The sequence below is a fragment of the Megascapheus bottae genome, chromosome X, assembly GCF_031878675.1.
Source record: "Megascapheus bottae isolate mThoBot1 chromosome X, mThoBot2.hap1, whole genome shotgun sequence".
Lineage (NCBI taxonomy): Eukaryota > Metazoa > Chordata > Mammalia > Rodentia > Geomyidae > Megascapheus > Megascapheus bottae.
Genome location: NC_143547.1, coordinates 41,161,936 through 41,184,901, shown reverse-complemented (window position 1 = coordinate 41,184,901; position 22,966 = coordinate 41,161,936). Strand labels below are relative to the sequence as shown.

Here is a 22,966-nt window from a genome sequence, read left to right as displayed (position 1 = left end):
GTGCTGGGGCTCAAGTAGTAAAGCACTAGCCATGGGCACAAAGTCTCAGGGACATAGCCCAGGCCCTGAGTTCAAGCCCCATGACCAGAAAAAAAAATGTGAGTTTTACCAGGGCACCAGTGGCTCACGCCTATAATCCTAACTACTCAGGACGTCAAAATCTGAAGATGGGGTTCAAAGGCTGCCTGAGCAGGAAAGTTCATGAGACTCTTATCTCCAATTAACCACCAAAAGAGCCAGAAATTGACCTGTGGCTTAGAGCAGTAGAGCACTAATTATCCTTTGAGCACAAAGTTCAGGAACTGTACCCAGGTCCTGAGTTCAAGCCCCAGGACTGGCACATACAAAAAAAGAAAGAACTTTTCTTTTTCGCTGTCTTATTCAATGCAGCAAAGGGATTTTTTATTTATCATTCTAACATCTAGTGTTGGCAAAGGTGATGAAAATATGTGAATCTTGCTCTTAGATGTATGAGTCAGTGTTCCTTTCTGGAAGATAATTTCCACATATTTTCAAAAGCCTTAAAATGTTCCTATCACACTCACCTGAGCAGCACATATACTTTTTCATTTCCTTCTCCCTACATACATATAGTAATTTATACTGAGGAAATGGTGATTAGTATATAAATAGATGTTTTCATTCCACAAATCTTTCCTGAGTACCCATGTTTTAGGAATGAATACTGTTCCTACATTTTGATAATACAACAAATAAGACATGAAATACATACTTACCACAGGAGATACACAGTAATCAGAAAAGCAAATAAAAACAGTTTTTGATGGCAGTATTAAAAAAAGGAAAAGAAAATATAGTGCTGTCCCGTAGAAAATGATGGTGTGGGGAAGAGTACTAGGGAGATGACAAGATTTCTGAAAAAAGGTGGGGGACAAGTTAGGAAAAGAGTCCTAAAAATAACATTTTAGGAAAGGGGAATAGCCAAGCATGGCACAGCAGACCTGTAATCCCAGCACCCAAGATTTTGAGGTGGGAAGATTGCAAGTTTATGGCTAAGTGGGGCTACATAGCTATACCCTGTGTCTAGAAGAAACACACACACACATGCACGCACACGCACACACACACACACACACACACACACACAAAGAGGAACAATAAATAACAATGGAATGCACTTAGTGTCTCAAGGAACAGCTAAAAACATCATTGTGGCTAGAGTATGTTAGGAAGTAGGAGAGGAAAGTAGGTGTATTTGGGCAGATCATGAAGGATTTGTCAATCATGGTAAAGTTTAGATTCTATTTATGTACAAGGATATTCATTACAACATGATTTTTAATAGTAAACAATTTCAAAACTTTTTAAGTATTAATATATAACATTAGGGAAGTAGTTAAGTACTCTGACATGTCCAAATAATGAAATATGTCCCTATTAAAAATTATGTTTGACCGAGTGTCAATGACTCACACCTGTAATCTTAGCTATTCAGGAGGCTGGCATCTAAGGATCACAGTTCAGGCCAGCAGGGCAGGAAAGTCAATGAGACTCTTACTTCCAATTAATCACTAAAAGCCAGAATTAGAGTTGTAGCTCCAGTGGTAGAGTGCTAGTCATAAATAAAAAAGCTCAGGGACAGTGTCTAGACCCTGAGTTCAAGCCCCAGGACTGGCACCAAATAAATCATTTTTCACATTTTTACAAAAATAGCATATTAATATCCTCATAATTACAAAAAAGATGTTATACTTTACATTCATAATTACATGACACAGGTAATGTTTCTCATATGAAAAATATTTAAAGGTTTGCATTTTTATTGTAAACTCAGAATGTATCCAGAAAAAAAGAAAGGCATCTTGCCAGGCGCTGGTGGCTTACACCTGTAATCCTAGCTACTCAGGAGGCTGAGATCTGAGGATCCCAGTTCAAAGCCAGCCCAGGCACAAAAGTCCTTGAGACTCTTATCTCCAATTAACCACTAGAAAACCGAAGTGATGCTGTGGCTCAAGTGGTAGAATGCTAGCCTTCAGCGGAAGAGTGCAGGGACAAGGACCAGGCCCAGAGTTCAATCCCCATGATCAACCAAAAGAAAAAAAAAGGCAACTATGATTTCAGGCCTTTGGATACATAACAAAAGAGACATTTATCACAATCCATTTCACAATGATCACACCACATTAAGGAAGTTGTGCTCCTTTCTAGATAGCATAATTTAAGATGAGCCTTGACAAATTGTTGTGTAGTCAAAATGGTTAAGATCTCAGGAACCACGTCATGTAGTGAGCCAACTGAGAGGAGGTAAGCTATCTTTAACTCTGAAAGGATTTGCACAAAGGGAACTGGGGAATACGCTTAAGGTCTAAATGGTTATTACATGAATATGGGGTTCAGCTGTTCCTATGTCATTTGAGATAGCAGGATTAAGGCCCTGTGGTTAGAATGTCTATAATACTCTGTCATCTTAGGATAAATAGAGCTTCAGATAATTAGACCAGGAATATTGGAATGTAACTTCTGTATCAAACCAGGTTTTACATGTCATTGAGGTCTCTTCTGATTCTAATCTTTAATCCTGTGAGCTACATCTCCTAAATCTCTTCCAAGCCAAGCTAGCTAGGGAACTCACTTTCTTCCACCATTTTTTCTTTTTTTTAATTTTTATTTACTTGCTTGCTTTCTTGCTTGGTCATGAGGCAGGTCTAGGCGCTATCCCTGCACACTTTTTGTCAAGGCTAGCATACTACCACTTTGAGCCACAGAGCCAATTCCAGTTCCAAGTGGTTAATTGCAGTTAATAGTCTCACTAGGACTTTTCTACCCAGGCTGGTTTGGAAGCACAGTCCTCAGATCTCAATCTCCTTGGTAGCTAGGATTACAGGCATGAGCCACAAGTGCTGCTCTTTTTTTATATATAATACATTAATTGTGAATATTAATAAGTTTCACTGTGGTATTCCCACACATTCATGCTAATCAAATCCAGCCTCCCTTTACTCATCCTACACACACACACACACACACACACACACACACACACCCCTACCTTCTCTCCAGTAGCATCTACACCACTGTTTTTCTTGCAACATTGCTTCCTATAATACTGATCACCCACTTCTTTTCTGTTTAATCTTTTTTATTAATCACATATACACAGAGAATTCCTGCATGTGTATATAAGAAAACAATCAAAAGTACTGGTGGCTCACACATATTATCCTAGCTACTTAGGGAGTCAAAATCAGAATACAGGATCAAAGCCATACTGGGAAGACAAATCCCAAAGACTAACAGAATCTACAGAAGTGGGACTGTGGCTCAAGTGGTAGATCACCAGCCTGACAAAGAGAAAGCCAAATAAGACCCTCTGAGTTCAAGCCCTAATTCTGTCACACGTGTACACACACACACACACACACACACACACACACACACACAATTATGCATATTGAATAAATGGGTTTAATGCATGGAAAGCCTTCAGAATAGTGCTTGACATACATCAGTGTTAGCTAATTATTCTTATGGCCTGTTTTTGAGAGTAGAAGAATGTTACAGTCAGGAGAATGAATAGATTGTGGCAGGTACTTAATGTGAAAGTGAATGAAACTATAGCTATGTATATCAACATGCATATAATAAGATGCCATTTAGATAAAATTTTGAACAGTTTATATTTTGTGTTAAAGATATGCATGCTTTGGAAAGATAAATACCTAATTCAAGAGAACGTTTATTCCTAGGAGGGAAATCAAGTCAGAAAAGGATAGACAGAAACCTTAGATTTATCTGCAATATACTTATTGGGAGAATGGGCATGAGTAGGTTTCCCTTTTACTATTGTAGTATATGCTTATGTAAACATGAAAAAATTATGATGGCGTAATATAGGATTCATTGTTTCAAATGAGAGCCAACTGACCCCCACTGAAATAATTATCTTCATGTTTGTTTACTCCAAATATTTGGTTTGATATTTGGTTTTTGTTTTTTTTTCTGTTTTGGGCTTCAACTCAGAGTCTCATGCTCTACTTGAGCCATGCCTCCACTTCTGGATTTGTTGTTGTTGTTGTGGTTCATGAGGCTTGAACTCTGGGCCTGGGCCCTGTCCCTGAGCCCTTCAGCTCAAGGCTACTGCCCTACCTCTTGAGCCACAGCTCCACTTCCGATTTTCTAGTAGTTAATGTTAAGAGTCTCATGGACTTTAGTGCCTGGGGTTGACTTTGAGCTGAGATCCTCAGATCTCAGCCTCATGAGTAGCTAGGATTATAGGCATGATCCACCGTGCCCAGCTGCTTCGAGCTTTTTCTGCTGGCTGATTGGCTATGAGTCTCTGAGATTTGTCTGCCCTGCCTGCCCAGAACCTCTTTCCTCAGATATCAGACTCTTGAGTAGCTCAGATTACAGGCATGAGTCACCAGTGCCAGGCTTACGTTTGCTTTTTGACAGCCATTTCACACTCTTGACTCAGAGCTTGGTGACACCTCAATTCCCTAGGCCCTTTCTGCTTAAGCTACTTTTAAGCCAAAACTCCACTTATATGTATATAACTGATTTGTGAAGAATCTAAACAGCAATTGTACATTTATCCTTAATGTATCTTTTTCTTTTAGGCCATGATTCCAGGGTTTCAAAATATTTTTATTAAAATTCTGTCATCTTCCCTATTAATCATTCTTCTAGCTTTTTTCTGTTGTTAGAGCAAATAAACATGAATATCTTGTAGACTGGTTATGAGATAGAATGAGATCTCATATGTATGAAAGTGTCCTAAGAACCAAATGTGCTATCAAATCATTTAAGTATTCAATGATTAAATTGCCAAGGACAAATCTCAGGCTGGCTTAAGACAAAACATAGAAACATGAAGCCGGGTGTGGTGGCTCACACCTGTAATTGTAGCTACTCAGGAGGCTGAGATCTCAGAATCAAGGTTCAAAGCCAGTCTGGGCACAAAAGGACCTGAGACTCTTATCTCCAATTAACCTCTAGAAAATGGGAAGTAGGGGTGGAAGCATAGAAAAAACTACATGTGGATACAGTGATGAGAAACCTCATTGTACTTACATCCAGCCTGCAATTCTTTCCCTTGATCATACAATTGTCATGAATGTTTCCTTTAAATGTACTGCCGGAGACAGAAAATGGATCTGTCTTACATGACTTGTTCTTCTTAGTAAATTTACTGGTTCCTGGTAACCATTGTTTCATGAAAACAGAGGAGACTGGAGTTTGATGAAGATGATAGCTCTGTCCCTTTTTTCTTAATTTTGTTTTAAAAGGCTTGCAAATGAAGAGAAAGCACTTAACTAATGTGTCATTCTGTAAACTTGTACAGTGTTCCTGCAAGGGCTGGTGTGGGAACAAGCAGTGTGGGTGCAGGAAGCAGAGGTCAGACTGTAGTGTGGCATGCAGCTGTGACCCCACCAAGTGTCGGAACCGTCAGCAAAGCCAGGTAAAATCAATTTTTTCACTCCACCATCCCTTCAGTCCTCCTACTGGTTTCCATCTTTTGCTTTCCCATCCTGAAAGCTGCAATCTCCTTCCTCTGCATCCAGAAACATTCATTTCACCAGTCAGCCTTCCCTCACTACTCACCTGCCCACAGAGCCTTCGGCAACCACAGCCTTTCCTAAGAGACTCTTAGAGATGGAACTTCCCATCCCAGCCCTGGCTGGAAAGCTTCTCTACCGTTTCTGGGGCAAGAATGAGGAACAGGAAAGCAGACATTTACAGGTATATAGGCATACATCCAAAGGTTTAGCTGAAACTGTAAGAACCACATAACTAAGGTGGCAGGCAGCTTCCTGAAAGGAAGTTAATCCTTCTGACATCATGAGACAGTTATTAGACCCTCTCCATGGGAATCAGGTCTTTCCAGTAGTCATTGATATGAACTAAGTTCACTATACCTGTCCTCTTTTGTATTGCTCCCAGGAAGAATAATTCAGAGAAACAACACATGCCCTGAAAAGAGCAGCAGCTTGCAAGCCAGCTTTCTCTTCTTTGCCTTACACCTACTGGTGTAATGTCACCACATGATGTGTCCTGCGTCACTGTCCTTTGCCTTCAGAGGCTACCACCAAGGCATTGCCCCATTCCTTCAGAGACTGCTTGTTAAGCTTTATGACCTCTCCAAGAGGTCCTCCCTGGTTGAGGAGCAGCTCCACTCACTCTGCAACTCTCGTAGCTGAATTTATAACATGCTTGTCTGCCTAATTTTTTCAGGATAGCTTGGGTACTGTTGATAGGACCCAGGATTCTGAAGGCTCCTTCAAACTGGAGGATCCCACAGAGGTGACCCCAGGAATGAGCTTCTTCAATCCCGTCTGCACCACCCCCAATAGCAAGGTAGGCAGGTACTGGATAGACTGTATTCCCATCCTGCTCTATATTCACTGTGACAGAGCTTGGTGTGAAAAAATGGGGATAGAGAAAAGTATAAGCAGCTTACTAGGAGCTGGGAATCGGGCATACACTAGAATGTTTCTCTTAATGAAGCAATCTTAGGGGACACTATGACTGGGAATATGTTGAGCCTTTGTATGGCTCAGCTGAGCTGTTCTGACCATTCTTTGTCCTTCCTAGATCCTAAAAAAGATGTGTGACGTGGACCCGATGCTGTTAGACAAGACTTCCCTTGCACTCTCCTTTGACCTCCCAGAACTGAAACACATAGCAACAGAATCCCAAGAAAATAAGGGCCCAGGGAAGAAAAAGAAGCGAGCTCTGGGCAGCAATACAAGCTTCTTCTCTGGCTGTTCCCCTATCGAAGAAGAAGCCCACTGAAGTTGTAATTATCATCTCTACCTCCTCCCCAGTCTGCCAGCCAGGAGAGGTTGTCATATGACTCCTATGGATTTCAGGTTTCTTGTGATTGAGTCAAAGGACAGTGTTACTAAAAAAGAAGGGGACCTCTGTGGAATGGTGACCATTAGTCTCCAGACCCCCCCACCCCTGACAACTACTTTTTCTTACTGAAGAAAGAACCACTGACCTCCCCATTAACTCATCAGGAACCAGTTCCCAGTGGATCCAGCTCTTTTACTTACTGAGCCTGTCTCCTGATGGCAGTGCGGCTGAGGCTTCTTCTCCCCACCTAGTGGAAGAGCCTGGCCCAGCTTGGAAGAGCCTGGCTCAGCTTGTAAGAGCCTGGCCCAGCTTGGAAGAGCCTGGCCCAGCTTGGAGGCCTGTCCTCAGCTCCTTCACTCCACCTCTGAAAAGGGCTGAGATCTTTTTCTGCCCTAACTCTATAGATTTTAACTGCTTGTACAGGATCGGTCTGTCATTTTAGTGTAGTGAATGAAACCTTTATAAATGTTAAATAAATAAACGTTAGTGCCTCCGTTGTTTGGAAAGATCCATCTACACTGGAACTAGAAATAAAATTCCAAGCCGGGGGCCAGTGACTCATGCCTATGATCTTAGCTACTCAGGATGCTGAGATCTGAGGAGATAGCAGTTAAATCCATCTTAGGCAGGAAGTCCTGTGAGACTCTTATCCCCTATTAACCACCAAAAAAACTGGAAGTAGAGCTATGGCTCTAGTGGTAGAATGCCAGCCTTAAGCACAAAAACTCAGGGCAGTGCCCAGGCCCTGAATTCAAGCCCCACAATAGAACAAAAACTTACTGAGCCTCTCTGCCTATTCTGAGAATGTTTCTTAGCTTTTTTTTTATTTAAGTACTAGGGAGTGAGCCTTGTGTATGCTAGAGAAGCACTCTACCACTGAGCTATACCCCCATTCCTTCCCAAAGAATAGTTTGGAGCATGAGGTATATCTCTATATTACCCTACAGTTTCCTTGGGAAATTGGAAGGCCATTAGCCTGCCCTCCTAGAACCTGCCTGGATTCCAGATTTAAGAAAAAGAAACTACTTTTACTGAACATTTCCACTTTCCTGCCATATTTTATTTGCCTCTTTGAAAACAATGCTTAGGATAGATAAGAGGCCATCCTTTATAGAGGAAGAAACAGGGTGTTAACATCACTATAACAAATAGCTGAAATAATCAGTTTATGAAGGGCATAAATTTATTTTGGTACACAGTTTGGGGTACTACAGTTTATAGTCTTTGGTCTTATTTTGGGACCTGTGGTGAAACCGCACATCATTATGAAAACCTATGATGGAGCAAAACCACTTATCTGATCCAGGATGAAAAAAAGAGGAAGGGGAAGGGTTTTGAATCCCACTCTCCTTTCTATGTTAATCTCCAATGTGCTGAAGATGATCCAACAGTAGCACCACAGACCAGGGACCAAGCCTTAACATGTTAGTCTTTGGGGAACATGTAAGATCCCTAGCACTGAGATACCAAGAAAACTTATGTAGTCACCATGTTACTAAGTAATAGAGCTATGAGTTGAACCCCGGGTCTAATGTATGACTTCCTAATGCCCAGCTCACTGCTATGTATGCAGGTTCTCAGCTTTGCTTAAAAGCTAGAAGGGGCCGGGAGTGTGGCCTAGTGGTAGAGTGCTTGCCTAGCATGCATGAAGACCCAGTTAGACTCCTCAGTACTGAATACATAGAAAAAGAAAAAAAGCCAGAAGTGGTGCTAAGGTTCAAGAGGTAGTGGTAGAGCTCTAGTCTTGAGAAAGTCCAAGGATAGTGCTCAGGCCCTGAGCTCAAGCCCAGGACTAGCAAAAAAAAAGCTAGAAGGGAGCTGGACATCAGTAATCCTAGCTACTCAGGAGGCTGAGTTCTGGGATTGATGATTTGAAGAGCAGCCTTCATGGACAAATCCTTCACACACTTATTTCCAATTAACCACTAAAAAACTGGAAGTGTAGGTATGGCTGAAGTGGCAAAATGTTAGCCTTGAGCAAAAAAGAAAAGCCAGGCTAGGAATGTGAAACCCTAAGTTCAATTACCAGTACCAACACCAAATTAAAAGAAAAAAAAACAGCTAGAAGGGAGCCAGCCCTGTAATGCCACACACACAACAGCTGACTGGATTTCCATGTTGGGAGCTCACAAGCCCTGAGATTCAAATCCATGCATACTGATCCCTGCCCCTCAAAATCTACCAAACCCACTCCAAGAACTGGAAAACCAAGAGTAGACCCAAACAAAAAAATTGAACAACAACCTACCTAGAATGAAGCCTGCTAAAGAGTGGATGACCCCATAGCCTTCTCTGGCCTCCTGCCAACAAACAGCCCTGCTTCTAGTTGCATTTTAATTCCTGAGGGAGCAATGGAGTCCCTCCGCCCCCCCTCCTCTCTCTCTCTCCCTCCCTCCCTCCCATTGGCAACTAGAGCCTGTGAATACAATGGGAAAGCAGAGAAGGAGGGGGCCGCTTCTTGGCAGCAGAAAGCTAGTCTTCCATCTCAATGGTTGAAATCCAGTCAGGGGAGGGGGAAGGGCAGCAGGCTTCTCCCTGGAAAAGATGTCTTTCCCACCAATACCTTACTAGCCCCACACACCCAAGTCACTGCTGCAGTCAGAATGCAGAAGGGGCTGCTCAACAAGTCAGCTCCCAAACTCAGCTCACATCAACCCTTCGTTTTAAGCTTCTGGGGCTGCTGTCTTCTAGTGATGCTAGTATAGCCACATCTTTGCTTGTGTGCCTCTTCAAAGTCTGTGACCATCCTCACACTATACTCAAGTGGTTCTTAAGAGACCCTCATGCTCTAGAGACAACGCAGTGGGAATGATAAAAAGACTCAGCCAAGGGACTGGAAGTTTAGCCTACTGGTAAGAGTACTTACCTAGCATGCATGAAGACCAGGGTTTGATTCTTCAGTGCCGTATATATAGAAAAGCCAGAAGTGTTGCTATGGCTTAAGTGGTAGAGCTCTAGCCTTGAAGAAAGTCCAAGGACAGTGTTTATGCCCTGAGTTCAGTTCCCAGGACTAACACACACACACACACACACACACACACACACACACACACACACACACACACACACGACTCAGCCTTACCTAGATGAGCAACTTTTGAATGGGGTGACATAAAAGGCAGGGCTGCTAAGTTGTCACTCGTTATTCCCATAGCTTATGAAGACCCCTGGCTCAGAAATAGAGTGTAGGAAGCAGTCACATTTTATAGATATTCCTTGCACATTTGGTAATAAGAGCACAAATGGCTAATGACTGAGGGCTTTATTCCCAGGAAGCTTTGAGACACTTCTCACACACTTGAAAGCTTCTCACACTTGCAAGTGTTTCCAGGGGCCTGATTGGGCCCCTCACTCACTGTAAAACTGTGTGGTCACCTCCCCCCAGCTTCCCGCCAGCCTATGCCCTCAGCTCTCGCCTCTCTGAGCGAGGACAAAGCCTGGCAGGGACTAGGGAGGGGACCAGAGGGGAGGGACTGAGGGATGGGGAAAGCTGCACAAAGGAATTCTTCTCCCCAAGCCCCCTGGTCGCCAGCAAGTAAAGAAGCAGTTCTGGTCTCCCTCCCACTCACTCCCTTCCCATCTTCCCACTGTGGCTGGGCCCAGGCCATACAGCAGCTGCAGGCCTTCAGAGAGGACCCACACATCCTCCTGTAGGTGGCAACAGTGCCACCTGTTTGGTGGGGCTGAGCCAAGGATTACAAGAAGGAGGAGGCAGACAACTCCAGAGGAGCTGGGAAGCAGCAGTGCAGAGAGCAGAGCTGCGCTGAGAAAAGGTGTGAGGGATCGGGAAGGGTGGGGGCTGCTGCTGTGAGCTGGCGGGCCGGTGGGGTGGGAAGGAAGAGCTGGTGCAGATGAGCTCTTCACCTATCAGAGCTGGGATCCACAGGTTGAGCAGCTAGCTCCCTTGTCAGATTCCTTCTGCCTGGGTTTTTCAGGCTGTTCAGATCCTGATCTCATCGGTTCATGACAGGGAGGTGGGATTCTAGAAGGCATTCTGAGGTTCAAACAAGGCAGGTCTGGACTGGAGTTCAGGACAAGCTACTGGCAGCCCAGTCAGGGGATGAATGGGCTCAGGATGAGCTACAACAGCTCAACAGGGGTAGGCTTACATGGGAAGGTACTTGGAATAAATCGTTTTCTTCCCTCTACTCCAGACCCCTATCCCCCACCCCTACTCCAACACTCCTTTCCCAACGTAAGCCAGTGGAGAGGAACTTTTAGGAGCAGCCACATTCTTCTTTCTTTGCAGGGATTCAGCCACTACACTCCTTAAAATTTCACCTCAGAGGAGCCTGGATACCATAGAACCATGTCCTTTAAAACACACACACACACACACACACACACACACACACACACACACACAGAGTGTATCGTTATATACTGAATTCTCTTTTAACCCACTAGTACAACACATATGATACATAAACTCACACAGATTCCACCTACCCACTTACATTGGCTCAGTAATAAAATTCTCACCTGTCATAAATCACACACTGACTTGTGTAAAAATCACAATCACAGACCGCAGCATAGTTTAGGGAATCAGCTTGGTTTCAGGCAGACCCAAAAGCACACAGCACTGGGATCAGATCCCCAGCTCCAAGACATCCCCCCCTACACACACACACACACACACACACACACACACACAGAGAGAGAGACAGAGAGACAGAGAGACAGACAGAGAGACAGAGAACTTTCCCCAATGTGTCCTGTACTTTCGCTTAAGCTAACACAGAAGGTGGGGCAGCTGAAAGGGGGAAGGTGGAGCCTTGGTTTCTGGTTGGGTTGGGGGGTGGCTTGGCAGGAAAAGACTAGGCTACTGTGTGCTGCTGGAGCTTAGACTTGCCAGGTGTGTGCCAGTAGGAAAAAGGTTCTTTTAACAGACTATGAGTGATCCCAGCAGCTAGTTCCCCTAGTCTTCCACTTACGAGCAGTGCCCCCACCCCCCCATCCCCGACCCCCTGGGAAGTGGACACAGAGAATCTTTCAGTCAGGGCTTTGTGATTTGTACAATCTATGTATCCATAGCAACTAAGCAACAACAGGCTGGGCCTCCCTTAGCCTCAGGTCAGAACTGCTTAAGGTCCCTACAGCTTCCCCGGGTGGGAAGAGAACTCAGCATGAGGCCGAGTCAATCAGAGCCAAATCTGCCTCAACTTGCTGAACCAAGTTCACCTCACCCTGAGGCAATTTCTCCTGAAGACCCACCCTGCACTCCACCTCCATCAGACTGCTGTTATATAGGGAGGAGTTGGAGTACACAGGTATGCTTTCTGCTGGCCAAGAGGCTGATCCTCCTGTTGGTCCCACTGGCTTTCCAGGTACTGAAAATAAAGGGAAAGGGTCAAGAAACTGTCTTTTACCAGGCTCAGAGCCAGGAGTACAGGCTTCATCCAATCCACGGCTCTCAAGCCCGCCCAGTGACTTCCCTCTGTTGCCTAGCAGTGGCCCAGGCTTGTGGCCTTCCCCCACGCTCCACAAATACACTGAGAAGGGGAGGTTGAGATCTGCTTTCTGCCAGGGTCCCTGACAGAAGAGTGTCCCTTCCCCCCAGGCTTTCACCATGGCTGAGTCCCTTGACTACCGCTCCATCTGGGCCCGCTGCCTCCACTGCCTGTATAGCTGCCATTGGAGAAAAGGCCTCAAAGAAAGGAATCATACCAGCAAGGTGGAGTAGGGATGGGGGCCTGCTGCTGAAAGTTGAAAGCCTTTGCGCTATCAGAGGAAAGGAACATAATGGCCTAGGTTGCTCTTAGGCAACAGGGAGGAAGGGTTTGCTTGTTTTCCCATCCTGTGCCTTGAACTCAGGGCTTGACCTCTTTTGCTTAAGGCCTGTGAGTGTTGAGCCACAACTTTACTTCTGGTTTTCTGGTGATTAGTTGGAGATAAGTCTCCAGGACATGCCTGCCACAGGGACGCTTGGCTAGGAGGGTTTTTTTTTTCCTCTCCGCAGGAGGAAAATCTCCCTTAAATAATGGGAAAGAACTGCTCACAACACAGCAGCCCAATGCATGACAAGAAGCTTTTTCGAACTGCCCATGGTTGGGGGCCTCTGAGCAAAAGTGGGCATAGGTTTTGAGACTTTTTCTTCTGCCCCTTTACAGTGTGACTATATCTGGCTTGGACTGCTCTTCCTCACCTTCCTCCTCTCCTTGGCCTGGCTGTACATTGGGCTCATCCTTCTCAATGACCTGCACAACTTCAATGAGTGTGTCCCAGGCTCCCCACCCCTTACTTCCTCAGCATATATGTTCACCTACTCCCTACCCTGGCCCCCTGGGTGTTGAGGGGGGAACCCATCAGTCATCCTCAGCCCTACCTAGTCCCTCCAGCTCCCTGGTACCCTAAGCCCCTTAGAAAACCCCTCCATGAAACCCTACTCCTTAGATCCCTAAGCCCATGAAGATATTTCTCCTTTCTCCCTTCTGAGTGAATCCACTCAACCCCAACTCCTTCCAAGGCCACAATTCACCCCCTTTCCCCTACTTGGCTATTTCCTTCTTCCTTCCCACAGGTTCCTTTTCCGCCACTGGGGACACTGGATGGACTGGTCCCTGGCATTTGTCCTGATCATCTCTCTATTGGTCACATATGCATCCCTGCTACTGGTGGGTTCTGCAGCATCTGGCATAATGTCCATGTTAGCTCTTCTTTCAAGTTCCGCTCTTCCCTCTTGCCCTCAGGGAAGGTTGCTAATGTTTGGGTGGGAGGGAGGTACCAGCCGGCAAAAGCCTTCCCTCAGTAACCTAGCCCTAGAACTTTTGGTGCCACCTAAGTGTCCCTGTTGTCTGCCTCCAGCTCCTGGCCCTGCTCTTACACCTCTGTGGACAGCCTCTCCATCTACATGGTCTCCACAAGGTATGGCAGGATTGACAGTGAGGGAAAGAGGGGATGCCACAGCCCAGTACTTGGTGGCCAGTTGAATGAGGACTTCCCTTTTCTACTTTTGGGGTGGAATCCAAGACCTAAAACCCAGTAAACATTTGCCCAGTGAAAGAGTCTCTGTCAGGGTTTGGGAAGGATCCTGTCTCAATAAAGTGAAGGGCAACCCAGGTAAAATAAACCAGGAGCCTAGGTTGACAAAGAAGGTCCCATTCATCCTTCTCCCCTGCAGGTGCTAGTGCTCCTCATTATGTTTCTTGTGGCCACTGGCCTTGTGGGATTAGACATTCGGTGGCGCCAGGAGTGGCATAGCTTATATATGTCACTACAGGTGAGTGGCTCATCTGATCTCCAGTGTCTAGGTGAGAGCCTTGACCTGTGGCCAATCCTAAAGCAAATGTTCCTCCCTGGTCCCCTAACACTGTAGCAATCTCTAAACTCTGCATGTCAGTCCCTCAAAGGACTGACTGTATAGTGTAAGCTGGGAACTGGTAGCTCACACCTGTAATCCTAGCTACTCAGGAGACTGAGATCTGATGATCAAGGTTCAAAGCCAGCCTAGGCACGAAAGTCCGTGAGACTCTTAATCTCCAATTAACCACCAGAAAACTGCAAGTGGAGCTTTGGCTCAAGTGGTAGAGGAATAGCCTTGAGCTGAAGAGTTCAGGGACAGCACCTTAACCCAGAATTCAAGCTTCACAACTGGCCCCTCCCCCCCATAAAAAGGAAGCTAACAGCACCCAGGCCCCTAAGTTCAAGCCCCAGTACCGACCAAAAAAAAAAAGTAGGTAGCAGTAGGAAGAGCTCTCCTTACCAGCTCTTATTCACAGGCCACGGCCCCATTTCTTCACATTGGAGCAGTTGCTGGAATCACACTCCTGGCCTGGCCTGTGGCTGATACCTTCTATCGTATCCACCCAAGAGGTGCCAATCACAATCCCTACTAACATTTGCTGGCTGCTGATGGCTTCTCGCTCCAACCATTAATCCCCTGTTTCCCAGACCTGCACTCTGTCTTCTGCCTTTAGAGCAGCCCCTCACATTTCTCTTTCTTCCAGTGTCTGCCCCTCAATCTCTACAGGTCCAAAGATTCTGCTACTCGTTCTGTATTTTGGAGCTGCCCTATTCATCTACTTGATCCCCCTATACGTATCCTCACCCTGCATCATGGAACCTAGAAATTTACCCCCCAAACCTGGACTAGTTGGACACCGAGGAGCTCCCATGGTAAGTGATGGGCAGAAGTCGAGGAGAGTGGGGAAGGTTTGCTTCTCCAGGCCGCAGTCAGGCCTGAGAGTTTCCGGCTTCCGCCCTTTATACTCATTCTCTTTCTCAGTTGGCTCCGGAGAACACACTGATGTCCCTGAGGAAGACAGCTGAATGCGGAGCAACAGTATTTGAGACAGACGTGATGGTCAGGTGACAGAGGGTGGGGCTTAAGATCTGGGGGCTGGGGACTAGAATAGCTCAAGTAAAAATGAGCAGCCACCGCCCGCCCCCACCTCCCCTGGCAAAAAAGCAAAGGTGACTACTAATGACTCAACACCTGTAATCCTACCTATTTGAGAGTTTGAGGTCCAGAGGGTCAAGGTTCAAAGTCTGGCCAGGCAGAAAAGTCTTTGAGACTCTATCTCCAATGAAGCAGCAAAAGGCTGTATTGGAGACATGGCTCAAGTGGTAGAGCACCATATGAACAAGCAAGTGTGCAAGGCCTTGAGAGCAAGCCCTGTTATTGCCTTTAAAATAAAACCAGTTATAGATCTTGGCCCTCTGACACTCCTTGTGTCCTCAGCTCTGATGGTGTCCCCTTCCTCATGCATGATGAGCAACTGGGCAGGACCACAGATGTAGCCTCTGTATTTCCAGCTCGAATTACAGCTCACAGCAGCGACTTCTCCTGGGCTGAACTGCAGAGGCTGAATGCTGGGACTTGGTTTCTAGAGGTGAGGACGTATCTGAGTACAGTGACATTCAGAAAGGACAGAGTTCATTTTACTGATAAGTATTTGCTGAGCCTTATGGTAGCTGTCAAGTCACTCCCATCTAGTAAAGAAGAAAGCCTAGGTAATAATTAGAATAGGAAACCTAGTGTAATAAAAATACTTTTCCAGGGAAGAAAGGAGAGAGAGGTCACTGTTCAGCACATCAGGAGTGCCTTTGCCCAGAGGAAGATTATAAGAAGCATGTCACATGAGAGTTTCCTCATAAGATAGGTAAAAGCAAGGATGGGGAATTGTGTTGGCCAAGTTGAAATGGAATGCAGGCTAGATAGGCATTTTACCACGGAAGGACACCCCCAGCTCTTGGGATATGGAACTCTATCTAGACAGAAGGACAAGTATGGGTAACAGCAAGAATATGAAAAGGTATGTTTCCATCCCAGATGTGGTGGCTTATGCCTGTAGTCCCAGCTACTCAGGAAATGGAATCTGAAGGATTGAGATTTGAGGCCAGCCTTGTGACCCAGTGGCTGATGCTTGTAATCTTAGGTAGACAGGAGACTAAGATCTGAGGATCGGGGTTTAAAGCCAGCTGGGGCAAGAAAGTCCATGAGACTTTAATCTCCAATTAGCCAGCAAAAAATAAAAATAAAAAACCTAGGGCCAATGGAAGTGGTGTTGTGGCTCAAGGGGTAGGGTGGTAGCCTTGAGCTCAGGGACAGCTCATAGATGCAGAGGCTAAGCCCTACAACCGACAAAAAAACAAAAAACAAACAAAACAGGGAGTTTGGCCTAGTGTTCTGCCATTTTAGGTACAACTCCACGTCTGGATTTTTGGTGATTAACTGAAGATAAGAGTCTCTTGGGCCAGGCACCAGTGGCTCATGCCTGTAATCCTAGTGACTCTGGAGGCTGAGATCTAAGGATTGTGGTTCCAAGCCAGCTCAGGCAGGAAAATCCATGACTTTTGCAATTAAAAATATGAATACAATTCTATATGATGACATATATATATATATAATTAAAAACATCTAAGTTTGAACCCTGGCTCTACCACTTGCAAGCTCTACTCAACATTCCTTAGACAACCTATGCTTCAGTTTCCTCATCTGTATAATGGGCATAATAACAATACCATACCTTAGGGGGTTACTGGGTGGATAGAGAGAAGTACTTAGAACACTGAATTGCACCTAACGATTAATTAATAAATGTTAAATAGCTAGTTTCCCCTCCTGAGCAGCAGTTGCTCACGACAGTACTCAGGCCATAGTTCTGAGAGTGGAGCAGGCAGACAGTTGTTGAGAATTGAATCAGAGTTCTGGAGTTGTTGGGCAAAAGGAGCAGAAAGAACGTTGAGGAAAAGTAGCTCAAGCTGTGGATGGACCATGGAGAGGGGTATGACAGATAAACTGGGATGAAGCCAAAGGTATCCATGAGACTGAAGAGACCTAATGGGGAAAAGAGAAACTAGACAGGAAGTCAGGAAACCACTAGGAGGTTGAGGTCACAGAGTAATGTCCTAGAGAGAAGCAAGCCACGGTTCAGAGACCCTAACTTAGAGGAGGCAGGAGCTGAGTACCAAAGGGGAGGAAATGTGAGCAAAGATGGCGACAATGGGGAAAAGCTAGATCTATTCGGATGTTAAAATCATTTTCCTTTCTTTTAGAGATACCCTTTTTGGGGTGCCAAACATCTCTCTGGCCCTGATCAGAAAGAGGCCAGGAATCAGACAGTACCAGCATTAGAAGATTTACTGAAGGAAGCAGCAGCTCTCAACCTTTCCATCATGTTTGACTTGCGCCGACCCCCACGAAACCACACATACTACGACACCTTTGTGAACCAAACACTGGAGGCTGTGCTGAGTGCAAGGGTTCCCCAAGCCATGGTGATGATACCAGGGCTCCCAGTGAAGAAAGCCACTTTGTCCCTCCACCCACCCTGCCTTCCCGAGGCCATTAATGATTTCAGGGCTGCCTCTTGCCCCAGTGCTCTGCCCCTCCTCTCAGCTTACATACCCTATATTGGGGCCCAACTTTTCCTGCATGGCTCCCTTGAATCCTAGGTCTTCTCAGCTTCATAATCACCTTTCCTGAATTACAGGTCCTTTGGCTACCAGATGAAGATAGGGCGAATGTTCAACAAAGAGCCCCACAAATGCGCCAGATATATGGACAGCAGAAAGGCAACACAACCGAGAAACCTCAGTTTCTCAACCTACCCTATCAAGAACTGCCACTGTTGAACATCAAGTGAGTGCCAGAAAAAAAAGTAACCAAAGGGAAACCAAAGCTCAGGGCAGGGAAAAAACAGTGTGGGGAGGGCAGAAGCTATGGCTTCATTCCCTCACACAACAGATACTTATTGGATACTTGCTGTTGATTGAGTGATATTTGTTGCAGGCTTTGGGGCACAAGCACAAATAAGATTTCTACTTTCATAGAGTTTAGGTACTAGTAAAAGAAATAGACAAAGCTGGGTTCCAGTGTTTGAGATCTATAACCCTAGCTACACAGGAGGCTGAGATCTGAGGTTTGTGGTTCAAAGTCAGCCTAGGAAATCCATGAGATTCTTATGTCCAGTTAACCACAAGAAAGTGGGAAGTGGAGCTGTGGCTCAAGTGGTAGAGCACTACTACCCTTGTGCACAAAATGTTCGGGCCCTGAGTTCAAGTCCCAATGCCCATGCACACACACAAGAAAAGAAGATATAGACAATAAACCAATTAAAATAATGCGTATTAGGTAGTGCTATAAAATTGAAATTGAAATGTCTTAGTGATTGGGATTTTGAGTTAGGGGATTGTCATGGAAACCAGGCAACTATGTCAGAAAGCATCTAAAGAGATGATGTCTGAAGTAAGATCTGAGAATTTATAAGTGGAAAGGTCTGGGTACACAGTTAAGTATAGGAAGAGCAGCAGAAAAGCATGGGTCATTAGTGGTTTCCTTAGTCTAAAGGCAAGAGGCAGGTGAAGCTGAGAGCCAGGCAAGGGCCAAACTGGGTAGGCCTTATAATCCAGGAGAAGTAGTTCACCTTTTATTCTACATGAAAGAGATCAGGAAAGAGGGAATCGGTCCAGAGGAGAGAGAAATGGGAGAGTCCCAGTTGTGAACCGGGCCTCAGAAGCTGACCCAGTGGGTAAATATATGTCTAAACATTGGTTTGCCATGGTGTCTTAGAATATGCCAATGGTTTTACAGAAAAATGTGAACTGAACGATTGCTCAGTTACTGTAAATATTTTATACAAGAACATTTTATCAAGCTGTCAATGATAGCCAGGTGTAGACGCACATACCTATAACCTCAGTACTTGAGAAGCTGACACAGGAAAGAAGATAAAAAGTTCAAGAAAAATCTGGTTTACATAGCAAGATGCTGTCTCAGAAAGAGGGAGGAGGGGGAACGAAAGCATGGCCTAGTGGTAGAGTCCTTGCCTAACGTACAAGAAGACCTGGGTTTGATTCCTCAGTACCACATACACAGAAAAACCCTGAAGTGGTGCTGTGGCTCAAGTGATAGAGTGCTAGCCTTGAGAAAGCCCAGGCCATGAGTTCAAGCTCCAGAACTGACAAAAAGGAAGGAAGGAAGGAAGGAAGGAAGGAAGGAAGGAAGGAAGGAAGGAAGGAAGGAAGGAAGAAAGAAAGAAGGAAAGGAAAGAAAGAGGAAGAGAGAGAGAGAGAGAGAGAGAGAGAGAGAGAGAGAAAGAGAAAGAGAAAGAGAGAGAGGGGAAACACTTGCATCAGTAGAATCATGTATGGAAAAGCCGCTGGCTTTGATGGAACACCGATAGACTTGCCTGGGGGTAATAACATTGCAAAAGGCTAACCTGCAGGCAGTGTCCAGAGGTAGATCAACTTGCTCTGCTCACAGCTGGTCCAAGATTATCTGGTGTATCATGTTCAAAGGCACATTTTCAAAGGAACATTGATAAACTGGAGTAAGATCAGATTAGAAAAGCTTGGATTGTGAAGAAAATAATAGATAACCAGAACGGTTGAAGGAACTAAGGCTTTTTGTTGGGTGTGCAAAAGAGAAGGCTCAGTGAAATGAGGCCTCACACCTTCAGATCTTGGCAAGGCCATCATGGGACAAAGGGTAGATATACATTTTTCATTGCCTCAGACAGCAAAATCTGGGACTTGTGGATAGAATCCTACTAGGAAACAGAATTCATCTATACATAGAAAAATCATCATTAGCCACTCATGGTGGCTCACGCCTGTAATCCTAGCAACTCAGGAGGCTGAGATCTGAGGATCAAGGTTCAAAGCCAGCCCAGGCACAAAAGGACCTGAAACTCATCTCCAGTCAACCTCTAGAAAATGGGAAGTGGGGCTTGGGTCAGGGGTAGGGCAGTAGTCTTGAGCTAAAGAGCTCAGGGACAATGCCCAGGCCCAGGGGTAGAGTGGTAACCTTGAGCTAAAGAGCTCTGGGACAGTGCCCAGGCTCAGAGTTCAAGCCCCATGACCTACAAAAAAAAAGAAAAGAAATCACTTTTGGCTGGATGCTAGTAGCTCATGCCTGAAGTCCTAGATACTCAGTAGGCTGAGATCTGAGGATAATGATTTGAAGCTGGTGAGGACAAGAGAGTCCAGCAAGAAAATCCATGAAGACGGCCGGGAGTTTGGCCTAGTGGTTAAAGTGCTTGCCTAGCATGCATGAAGACCCGGGTTCGATTCCTTGGTACCACATATATAGAAAAAAAAAGCCGGAAGTGGTGCTGAGGCTCAAGTGGTAGAGCTCTAGCCTTGAGAAAGTCCAAGGACAGTGCTCAGACCTTGAGCTCAAGCCCAGAACTGGCAAAAAAAAAAGAAAAGAAAAGAAAAGAAAATCCATGAGGACTTTTATCTCCAATTAACTACCAAAATAAGCAGAAAGTGTGGTTCAAGTGATTGAACACTAGCCTTGAGCAAAAACAGCTAAGAGACAGTACCCTGAGTTCAAGATCCTGGGAGCAATATTGAGTTATACGATTAAAGCAGATTCCCATCAGAGGACAGAGAGAGAGGGAGAGGGAGAGAGAGAAATATCATCTTTGGTCAGGGTCTGCTAGAGCCAATAGCACTTAGCAATAACACTGTAAATCCATGCCTGCTGTGCATGTACACCACAGTTTTGAATGTTCCCCATTCCTTTCCTGTTCCCACAGGGCACTGCACCAAGATAATGTGTCAGTGAACCTATTTGTAGTGAACAAGCCCTGGCTCTTCTCCCTGCTCTGGTGTGCAGGGGTGGATTCAGTCACCACCAACGACTGCCAGCTGCTGCAGCAGATGCGTTACCCCATCTGGCTTATTGTAAGGACTCTGGGACTGTCATTGCTCTTCTCCCATCTCTGGTTTTCTTTTTTCTTTTTTGTTTGTCATGGGGCTTGAACTTTGGGCCTAGCTGCTGTCCCTGAGCTCTTCAGCTCAAGGCTAGTGTTCTATTACTTGAGTCACAACGCCACTTCCGGTTTTATGGTGGTTAATTGGAGATAAGAGTCTCACGGACTTTAGTGCTCGGGCTGGCTTTGAACTGTGATCCTAAGATCTCAGCCTCCTGAGTAGCTAGGATTATAGGTGTGAGCCACCAGCACCCAGCATCTCTAGTTTTCTTTAACCATGTCCCTTTGTCTCTTATTTCCCCCTCATCTACTATCCTTAAGGCTCTGGCCACTGACAGGAGCCTTTTCCTATTCTCATAGCCCCCTCAAACCTACTTAATGATATGGATCATTACCAATGCTGTCTCCATCCTGCTGCTTTTGTGGACCTTCCTCCTCCGAAGGTAAGTGCTTTGGACCTTAGCCCTTTCTTTTTTTCTTTTTGGCCAGTCCTGGGACTTGAACAAAAGGCCCAGGCACTGTCCCTGAGCTTCTTTTGCTCAATGCTAGAGCTCTAACACTTGAGCCACAGCACCATTTCTGGCTTTTTCTATGTATATGGTACCATGAGTCGAACCCAGGGCTTCATGCATGCTAGGCAAGCACTCTACCACTAAGCCACATGATCCCAGCTCTGGGCTTTAAATTTTTAGGTCCTTCCTTTCCCCAGCCTCCTGGTAATGGGGCTGATGACCAAATTCACAAGTACTATCTGGAGCTAGATGTGTGGTCTGTGTCATTTTTGACATTTTAGACCATCCCTTATTTTTTTGTGGGTCATGGGACTTGAACTCTGGGCCTGGGCACTGTCCTTGAGCTCTTCCACGCAAGGCTACTGCCCAACCCCTTGAGACACAGCCCCACTTCCTCTTTTCTATTAATTAATTGGAGATACGAGTCTCACAGTCTTTAGTACCCGGGCTGGCTTTGAGCTGAGATCCTCAGATCTTAGCCTCCTGAGTAGCTAGGATTACAGGCCTGAGCCACTATGCCTGGCTAGTACCAAGAGATTTACGTCCGAACCTCATGTTCTTGCTGGGCTTTCTTGTGGCCCTTCTTTATATCACCAAATTGCCTTGAACCTGGGAAAGGCAGTTTGAAGCACTCCAGAGTGGAATGTATTGCTAGAAGTTGGTTGAACTCACAATGGAAAACTTTTCTGTCTACAGGAGATGTGCTAAGGAAAGTGAAAGAAATGGTAAGACAACCCCCTCTTCCACCACACACCTACGTTTCTCCTCCCAGCTCAATCTCCTTGCTCATGCCCTGCATGAGCCACTCTCTTCCCACCTTCCCAGGCTTAGAAACTGCAGTGCTGCTGACCAGAATCAATAATTTCAGCATGGAGTGAATACACCCTCCTAGTCCTCACCAGCTGGAATGTAAGCCCTTGCATTGGTCAACCGCAGGGGAAGAAGAAAGGCTGAAACGGAATATCATGGGATAATTGGTTGCAGTGTGGGAGGGGGACTTTTTCAACAGGAAGTTTTGTAGTTGGCAAGCCTCAGCTGAAATGAAATCTTCAGTTTTCAGGGAGTCCTAGCGTGAAGAATTTGCAAGCCTGTGAAAGTAGAGAATTATCTCCCCAAAGTTAAAACAAGGAAGTAAACAAGATATTGCTAAGATAATGTTTCATGTACATTTCTTTTCTTTTTTTTCCCCAGTCCTGGGGCTTGAACTCAGGTCCTGAGGTTCTTTTCCCCTAGGCTAGCACTCTACCACTTGCACCACAGTGCTACTTCTGGCCTTTCCTATTTATGTGGTAGTGAGGAATCAAACTCAGGGCTTCATGCATGCTAGGCAAGCACTGTACCACTAAGTCACATTCCCAGCTCCTCGTGTTCATTTCTTGATAACTTGTGGGCACATGTTTTGGGCAGAAGGCACAGGATGTTTCAAGATGGGACAGCTTGGAAAATGACGGAGGAGATGGTGAAATGGCTTTT

The 22,966-nt window shown here is 45.4% G+C and overlaps 2 protein-coding genes across 4 annotated transcripts in view; both read left to right on the top strand.

Annotated features, from left to right (window-relative positions):
* The window catches only part of Kif4a (kinesin family member 4A), a 112,856-nt gene extending 105,559 nt beyond the window's left edge, over positions 1-7,297 (top strand). The window contains exons 29-31 of the mRNA XM_090325989.1: positions 5,303-5,419; positions 6,193-6,315; positions 6,553-7,297. Coding sequence (XP_090182115.1) covers positions 5,303-5,419; positions 6,193-6,315; positions 6,553-6,753 — 441 coding nt within the window. The 3' untranslated portion in view covers positions 6,754-7,297. The remainder of the gene's footprint in view (positions 1-5,302; positions 5,420-6,192; positions 6,316-6,552) is intronic.
* Positions 7,298-10,442: 3,145 nt separating this feature from the next.
* Gdpd2 (glycerophosphodiester phosphodiesterase domain containing 2) lies at positions 10,443-22,634 on the top strand. 3 transcript variants are annotated; one of them, XM_090326950.1, is made up of 16 exons: positions 10,443-10,589; positions 12,380-12,493; positions 12,930-13,033; positions 13,340-13,433; positions 13,624-13,683; positions 13,940-14,038; positions 14,538-14,631; positions 14,789-14,934; positions 15,044-15,126; positions 15,500-15,650; positions 17,317-17,538; positions 17,754-17,902; positions 20,805-20,952; positions 21,342-21,424; positions 22,190-22,218; positions 22,319-22,634. In XM_090326950.1, the coding sequence occupies exons 2-16, from the start codon at positions 12,389-12,391 to the stop codon at positions 22,369-22,371; spliced, it is 1,620 nt and encodes a 539-aa protein (XP_090183076.1). In that variant the 5' UTR covers positions 10,443-10,589; positions 12,380-12,388; the 3' UTR covers positions 22,372-22,634. The 3 variants fall into 3 exon arrangements, with proteins under 3 accessions (XP_090183076.1, XP_090183074.1, XP_090183075.1); XM_090326948.1 differs by lacking the exon at positions 10,443-10,589 and adding an exon at positions 11,882-12,089; XM_090326949.1 differs by lacking the exons at positions 10,443-10,589; positions 12,380-12,493 and adding an exon at positions 11,882-12,089.
* The last annotated feature ends 332 nt before the right edge of the window (positions 22,635-22,966 follow it).